Source organism: Blastocystis hominis (genome assembly GCF_000151665.1).
Source record: "Blastocystis hominis, Singapore isolate B (sub-type 7) whole genome shotgun sequence assembly, scaffold_1".
In the NCBI taxonomy this organism is placed as follows: domain Eukaryota; class Bigyra; order Opalinata; family Blastocystidae; genus Blastocystis; species Blastocystis hominis.
Window position 1 is genome coordinate 411,154 of NW_013171816.1, and position 7,916 is coordinate 419,069.

Sequence of the window (7,916 nt, forward strand, 5' to 3'; positions counted from 1 at the left end):
AAGACCGACCAGAGCACCAATAATAGAGTGAGTGGTCGACACAGGAAGTCCCCAAATCGTGGCGAGAAGAAGCCAGACAGAGGCCGACATCAACGCACACATCTCGGCAACCATCAGAATCTCGGGCTCCTCCGTAAAGAGCTCAGCATCAATAATTCCCTTGGCGATAGTATCTGTGACGTGAGAACCCATGAGCGTAGCTCCAAAGAACTCCATAAAAGCAGCGATCAGCAAGGCTTGTTTTAAAGTAATAGCCTTAGCACCGACCGACGTAGCAAAGGCATTGGCGACATCGTTGGCGCCGATACCATAAGCCATGACAAAAGCAACTACTCCAGTAAACCAAGGAATCCATGTATAGGTAATCATTTGAGTCTTCTCTATTTAGTATTTGATAAGAATATAATGAGTAACATCACGCAAAACAAGTGAAGATTCAGGGCAAGATTCTTCTCAAACTTGTGCACCAATCATTTTGGTGCGTGAGATTCTCTTGCAGCGGACTCTATTCCGAAGCAATTGCTAGTGATAATAGCATCTATGAGCGGAACGAACACTGAGAATGGGTTGGATGCATCGGGTGGACGAAGATGGCGATTTGAGGGAAGGTTGACAATTGGCAGTATTCATTTATTCCATTTGGATGGACATGGAATGAGAGTAAAAGTAGTTTATTTATAATTTCGCAAATCGGCCAAATGTGCGATCTCCCCCATTTCCGAATTGCTTCCAACCCCGACCCTCGAAACAGTCTTGATAAAACAAACACAACAAATAGAAACTCGGTTTACCCGCTAGCTAGCTCACTCGCTCGCTCTAGTTGCTCTTTCCTCCAAACTTCTCGCGGTACGCCTTAATCTCCTCCGGCTCGATCTTCTTAAAGATGGGCAGGATCTTGTTGATCTTGTGTCCCGCCGGAATCACCTCCTCAAACACATCCGGAATCTTTCCGTGGTCGAAGTTCAGCTGGTAGCAAACCTTATCAGAGAATCCAGGCATGAACGGCTCGAACACATTGCTGATCAGATACACGAGATTGACCGCCACATAGCAGATGGTTCCGCATTGCTCGGGATCGCTCTTCAGCACCGTCCACGGCTCGGCGTCCTGCAGATACTGGTTTCCTAGCCGCGAGATCTCCATGGCCCACTTCAATCCGGCCTTCAAATGCGTGCCCATCATGGCCTCGTTGTATCTACGCGCGTCATCCCCGTCGTCCTCTCGCCTACTTCTGCAAGGTCTCGTTCACCGCCTCGATCAGCTTCTGCTCGCGCTCCGTCTTCGCGCCGCACGGCGGGACCGTCGCGTCCATGCGGTTGTACACGAAGGACAGGCAGCGATGGACGAAGTTCCCGAGGTTCTTGAGCAGCTCGTTGTTGTTCTTCTCCGCCAAATCCTCCCAGTAGAACGCCGAGTCGCTCTGCTCCGGGCGGTTCGACAGCAGATAGAACCGCCAGACCTCCGAGGGCACGTTCGTGTCCTTCGCCTGGTCGCCGAAGACGCCGGTTCCCTGGCTCTTGCTGAACTTTCCGTCCTCGTAGTTGAGATACTCCGTGCAGCTGATCTGCGTCACCTTGGTCCAGGGGTCGCGCGTGCCGATCAGCGTGGAGGGGAAGATCACCGTGTGGAACGGAATGTTGTCCTTCCCCATGAACTGCACCAGCTTCACGTCCTTCGGGTTCTGCCACCACTGCTTCCACTCCTTCGTGTAGTTCGCCGTGATGCTGATGTACCCGATCGGCGCGTCGAACCACACGTAGAACACCTTGTCTTCGTAGCCCTCCCGCGGCACCGGCGTGCCCCACTTCAGATCCCGCGTGATGCACCGCGGCTTCAGCCCGTTCTCGATCCACCCGTTCGTGATATTGATCGCATTCGACGACCAGTCGTTCGCCACCGACGTCTCCGCCACCCACGCGCGCAGCTCCGGCTCCAGCTTCGGCAGATTCAGGAACAGATGCTTCGTCACGCGGTTCTCCACCTTGTGCGTCGGACCGCCCACTTTGCACACCGGGTTCACCAGCTCCGTCGCGTTCAGCAGATTCCCGCACTTGTCGCACTGGTCGCCGCCCGCCTTCGGGTACCCGCAGATCGGGCACGTGCCCTCGATGAAACGGTCCGCCAGGAACCGGCCGCACTGGTGGCAGTACACCTGCTCGATCTCCTGCTCCACCAGCTGGTCCTCCTCGCACAGCCGCTTGAAGATGCCCTGCGCGATCTGCGTCTACGCTCACATCCCCGCGGTTCACCCACCTGCGGCCAGTCGACGTCTTTCCGCGGGTCCTCGGTCGACGTGCGGCCGAAGAAGTCGAAGTGGATGTCGAACCAGTCGTACACCGCGCGGTGGATCGCGTGGAACTTATTGCAGATTTCCCGCGGGGTCATGTGGTCGGCCTGCGCGCGCGTCTCGGTCGCCGTCCCGTACTCGTCGGTTCCGCAGACGTACAGCGTGTTCAGCCCGCGCTCGCGGCAGTACCGCGCGAAGACGTCCGCGCTGAGCACGCAGCCAATCAGATTGCCCAGGTGCGGAACATTGTTCACGTAGGGCAATGCCGACGTGATCAAAATGTTCTGCTTTCCCGCTACCGGAAGAATCTCGCGCGAATCGTAGATCCGCTTCCGCTTCTCCGTCGCCACCGCCGTGGCCGCAGAGGCGAACTGCTTCTTGTCCGCTTTGGCCGCAGGCGCTTTGGCCGTAGCGGCTCCCGCGGGTTTGGGGGCCGTTTTGGGGCAGGACTTCTGGGCGACCAGAATGCTCGTGCCGATGAAGGTGGGGGCGTTTTTGGGGGCGTCGCCGGAGAGAACGGCGAGGGCGGCGCTGGGGGTGAGCGAAAAAGTGATCGGGGTTTTACACGCGCTTAACGTATTTCATGAAGGAGAGGTAGCGCTTGCTGAGCGAGGGAGGGCACGGGTAGGCGCTCTTCTTGGCGATGGACGGGTAGATCGCGCAGACGATGAGGAAATCGTCCAGAGAGGGATGATCGCCTGAGGGTGAGCAAGGGGGAATGGAACGCACCGTGGAAGAACGCTTTGTCGCCACTCAGCTGCTCGGAGATCTCGTCCAGGACTAGGCGTGAGGGCTAAGCCAAATCTTAACAGGCATGCACATTCGCGTAGACCTGCTTGATTTCATCAGAGCAGGAGTCGGATACATCCTTCAAACCGCCAGCAGACAGTTTGAACAACTCTCGGCAAGCCGCGGCAAAACTCTGGGAATAAGCATGACGAATAAATCGCAACCTCGCTCTTCTCGAGGTAAGTGCAGTCATCCAGAAGAGAAGTGCCCTTTACAAGGAACTTGCAAATCTCCACAACACCTTCCAGAGCACCTTCGGGAGTGTTAAGAACCACAGTGCCTATCCGTAATATGGACTCGCAAAGCGAATACCGCTCGATTGCGCTTCGAGTTCAAGGGGGGTACTCGAGATCTCTGCGCAAGCAAGGCAAGCCAGAAGCGAGTTCTGGAATAGGAAATCCGAATTGAATTGAAGCTTCATTCAATAGTAACAAAAAAAAGTACGGTAAAATGGGGATGTTAGAACAACAGTTTATTCAAATGATTCGTTCTATGTAGGTTGCTATGGCAAAAGAAGTAAAAGAGAGAATATACGATCGTTATGATTAAAGCGGATTCCATAATGAAGAGTGTTGTAATGAAGCCTATGTCAGTCATCTTCTATTCTTGATAGCTATTACAATCACACCTGCTGGGTAATCAAGTGAAATACAGAGCCACCTTTGCCATTACTCAAACAAACAATCCAGAACCTCGTTAAAGATCGATCTATCATACATAGCGCTTTGTTCTTAGCCTTCAACTGCCTTTTCAACGTCATATTCGGAACCTTCTCAATCAACCTTTCCAAGCACGAATTCAACTCCGCCCGACTCGACTTCTTCAAATACTCCGGCTCAATCAAGCACACAACGGACACAATCTCCTTCAGGAAGATCGAATCGCCTACCCATCACACAACTCCTCCAAAAATAAAACCATATTTTGAATCGCACAGCTCGACGATTTTCTCAACTAAAACCATCACACATCGATGATACTCTTTTGATCGCTCCTTCTCCGAGCCTCCCTTCGCCTCCTCGCCATTCGACGCATCATTCGGCTCTTCGTCACTACTCGCTATAAAATGTCGTTTTTCGGATTGACGTAAATCCATCGTCATCAATAAAATGAAAAACTGGCCGATCTTGGAGATCATGGAATAGCGATCCGGAATGCCTGCCTCCGCGATGCCCTTGAGCGTAAACACCACAGCCTCTTCGAGAAAGAGGCAATTCCGGTCGATTTCGGGACTGCAGAAGGAGGGGAAGAACACAGAGAGGATTTGATGAAGTTTGAATCGATGCGTTGCAGAGTCAAAAAGCCTAAAAATAATGAAAAAGAAAGGCAAAAGAAACAAGAGAAGCAGATTCGAAAGACACAGAATGGACCGGATCTTGTCGAAAATGAAGAGTTTGCAGTAGCATTCGCACGCCACGTTCTGCAACGCTTCGTTGGAATGGAAAATGTACAGATTGAGACCCTGCACGAACTCCTCGATCGAGATCCCGAGTCCCGATTCCTGGCTTTCGCTCAGTCGCAACTCGCCGTGCGTGATGAGAATGTCGGTGAGTCCATTCATCGCCACGCACTGGACTTCAGGCATCTCGTCCTCTTCTAAAACCATGCAGAGAAGAAGAGACGCGTATTGAAGGGAAATTTCCTGGGTGGTGAACGAGAGAATTAAAGAAAAACGCGATTCATAATGCCGAGAAGAACCAATCCTTTCACGGCTTCGCAGCGAAGAGTGGAAACGGTGGACTGGAGATTCGGTTTGATGACCTGTTCGAAGAACGAATTGAGGGCTGGCTGATGAAACGCGTTGGAGGAGATGAGTTTGAAAGTGCTTTGAATGATGTAAAGAGCGAGAAGCATCCGCTGGTCTTGCGAAACGTGCTCGATTTCCTCCTCCAAGTCTGACAAAAGAAGAGAGATTTCGCTACGAGTCAAAAGAAATCAAAGGAAGGACTTGAGAAAGGAAAGATCGGAATCGAAAACGTTGAGCAGCGATTGAAGAAGAATGTGAACGTTTTCAAAGTTGATAATCAAATCGGTTCGATTTTCAGCGCTCAAAGAAAAGAGAAAACGGATTAAATTGAGAATATGGGAACGACACATATCGTCGGAGATGTCCAAATACTGAAGACAGCGAATGTGATTCCGAAATACTTGGAATTGGGATGATTCGTCGGCGTTGGATCGAAGCAAACTCTGCTTGATTTTCTCACAAAACGAAGGGATGTCCGGAATGATGCGGTCGATTTCGGATTCTCGCTTTTGCTCGAATAGAAACCGAACCAGACTGTACACGTAAAAAGTCTCCAAAGACAAAGAGTCGCTTCCATTCAAATCGACCAATCGATCGATCGATTCGTGCAGGAAAACGCTGTTCAAAAGCAATTCCCCCTATACAAAACAACACAAACAAGCACAGAATACAACAAGTTCATCACTTTCAACATCGATCAGCGACAATAAGGCAAAGAGCGAATTGTGCTTCGCCCAGTTATTCAGAATAATGTTCTCGGTGGCTTGAACAATCACCTCGTTCCGATCTTGCAGGCAGTGAATCACCGATTGGCGGAGCTGGATGGAAAACTGCTGAATGATGGAATGTTTCTCAAGGTTTTGCAGCAAATTCAGACGAACCGATATATCTTCGTCGCGAAGGCGATGTCCTATGCACTCCATTGTGATCGGATGCACGAAAATGTGTTCAGCGTAGATGCCACGGATCTGGGCAGTTGGCTCAAAGTCGAAATTCTTTGATAGAGTGGTTAGGACCTCCGTGTCGGGAGTCTGGGAGTTCTGAAGGGAGCAAAGTCCTAAGGCTGCAGCAGAGCGAACTGCAATAATTTTATCTCGGCTTCTTTCAATATACACTTGTTTCAGCTTTTTCAAAAGGCGCTCATCCAAATCCAGGACTTTTGACTTTACCAAAATCATGTTTACTATTTTCAGACAACGTTGACGAACATAGCGGTCCTTTGTTTTAGTAAATGTGAGCAAATCCTAAATAAGAAACAAATTGACATTAGAAGTACTTCAATAATCAAAGGAGACAAATTGGGAACCTGCTGATTGCCAATACAACGACTCACTACTGTAGCAACGAACGAAAGCAGATTCTCCATTTCCTTTCCAGTGCCTTTGTGTCCAATAACGGTGTACATGCAATTTGAAAACTGTTTAACAAACTCTTCGGCATTATGGCAATATACATCCGCCAAAATCTCTGAAAACTGAGCTACCTTCCTTGGGTATCCTTGAATCTCATTGAAGACACGATACACAATATCTTCTTCTTGGAGGTATTCTTCAGACATTACAGGCAGAGATTTTGAATTTTTAATTAAAAAAGCAAGAATCGCTTTGATTTATTCTCAACAATGCTGCGCACCTATTTTCGCACCAGTTTTGAGTTGGCTAGTTGGGATAATTGGGCAGGCAGTTATACAATATTGTTTAGAGTGAGTAATAAAAACCACCACAGAAGAATTGAAACGAGCTAACTGTGTTTTTCAGTGATATGGTTAGTACTGTAAGATGCAGAATTCGAGTGTCATTTTCTGGGCTATATGGTTGATAAATATCAGAGGCACTGAGTTAGAACAGCGAACCAGTCAAAGGATGAAGTGGTTGATGTGAATCATGTATTTAGAGTATGAAACCTATATTATTATTATTGACATTTCTATTATATTGTATAAGAATATGAAAGAGGGTTTAAAATCAATATATGTACTCTGTCTCATCAAGTGAACAGCAGTATTTTGCCTGAATACCTCTATATTTATTCAATGCTATAAGTCTAATTTTGAACTGCAGTAATGTGATAGTAGTGCCGATGCTTTTATGTATTTACTCTATTTTCACGCCATTTTATTAGGATCAAAAATGTATAGTAGAGTTTATGATCCTGGTAAATATTAAATCCAATATACGAGGTACGATTCTAAGGTGTTTTCTAGAATTGTATCGAAAATTGGTATAGTTAACTCTATCAAACTATTATAGGCAATCCTTACAATTGCTACCGCTATATAATATCATATCTAAAGTATTATTGAACAAACTCGATCATTTCAGTATGACTTTTTTCTCCCATACATTTACTGTTTCTTTTTCTCGTATAGAGTATACGAAGGATTGGAACATACTCACTGATCCAATCTTGGTTGCGACAAAAATCATGGATAAGAATCAATCAGTAATAGGATCCAATATCAATGACCAAAGAACGATAGGAAGGGGTTTGAAACCAACAATAAAACATTGCCTATACAATGATCATTGATTGGAATGAAATGGATTTTGATTAACTTCCCTGAATGAATGGGATAGATAGACTATTCAAAGATTTGGAATATCTAAATACTATCAATATTCAATATTGAAAATTACTCTCCAATATCACTAAACGAGGAGAATGGAAACTATATCCAGTACTATTGACAATGGATATTAGATTTGGAAGATCTATGCATCATTCAAATATTCAATATCATATCATTTCTTACCTCGAATCACAAATGAACTACAATAGAAATTGCTTGAATAACTTCCAATTGTCCCAATTTGAATGGATTGTAATTGTGGTAGATTCTTCAATTCAAAGTCGCCAGCAAAATCACTGAAACTATATCGACCAATTTGAATCGATTCCAATGATTCACAATTCAATATGTGGAATGATTTCGATTTATTATTCCCATAATAATTCTTTTTGTGAGTAAATGACTTGTTTCCGATTTTGATAGTTTTCAATCGATTCAATCCATCGATTTGGAATGTTTTCACTGATCTAAAACTATTATCACCGATTTCGATAGATTCCAAATTATACAACAATAAAACATCC

At 46.6% G+C, this 7,916-nt stretch overlaps 4 protein-coding genes; all 4 read right to left on the reverse strand.

The window, feature by feature from the left end:
- Nucleotides 1-369, reverse strand: part of GSBLH_T00000741001 (uncharacterized protein) — a gene marked incomplete at its 5' end in the record, with an annotated part of 2,778 nt that extends 2,409 nt beyond the window's left edge. The window contains one exon of the mRNA XM_013038990.1: nt 10-369. Within this exon, the coding sequence (XP_012894444.1) occupies nt 10-369 (360 nt within the window). The remainder of the gene's footprint in view (nt 1-9) is intronic.
- Nucleotides 370-816: 447 nt separating this feature from the next.
- On the reverse strand, nt 817-3,347 carry GSBLH_T00000742001 (uncharacterized protein; the record flags this gene model as incomplete). XM_013038991.1 has 7 exons in its annotated part: nt 3,241-3,347; nt 3,108-3,207; nt 3,017-3,080; nt 2,853-2,985; nt 2,269-2,818; nt 1,230-2,224; nt 817-1,195 (listed from the first exon to the last, which is right to left on the reverse strand). Exons 1-7 carry the CDS (start codon nt 3,267-3,269, stop codon nt 817-819), a joined length of 2,250 nt encoding a protein of 749 aa, XP_012894445.1. The 5' UTR covers nt 3,270-3,347.
- Nucleotides 3,348-3,968: 621 nt separating this feature from the next.
- GSBLH_T00006110001 (uncharacterized protein) lies at nt 3,969-6,381 on the reverse strand (the record flags this gene model as incomplete). The annotated part of the gene is made up of 5 exons (XM_013038992.1): nt 3,969-4,994; nt 5,054-5,194; nt 5,225-5,461; nt 5,495-6,067; nt 6,100-6,381. 5 exons carry the CDS (start codon nt 6,379-6,381, stop codon nt 3,969-3,971), a joined length of 2,259 nt encoding a protein of 752 aa, XP_012894446.1.
- Nucleotides 6,382-7,326: 945 nt separating this feature from the next.
- The window catches only part of GSBLH_T00000743001 (uncharacterized protein), a gene marked incomplete at its 5' end in the record, with an annotated part of 838 nt that continues 248 nt past the window's right edge, over nt 7,327-7,916 (reverse strand). Inside the window, 3 exons of the mRNA XM_013038993.1 lie at nt 7,327-7,425; nt 7,460-7,534; nt 7,576-7,916. The exon at nt 7,576-7,916 is cut by the window's right edge and continues 248 nt beyond it. Coding sequence (XP_012894447.1) covers nt 7,409-7,425; nt 7,460-7,534; nt 7,576-7,916 — 433 coding nt within the window. The 3' untranslated portion in view covers nt 7,327-7,408.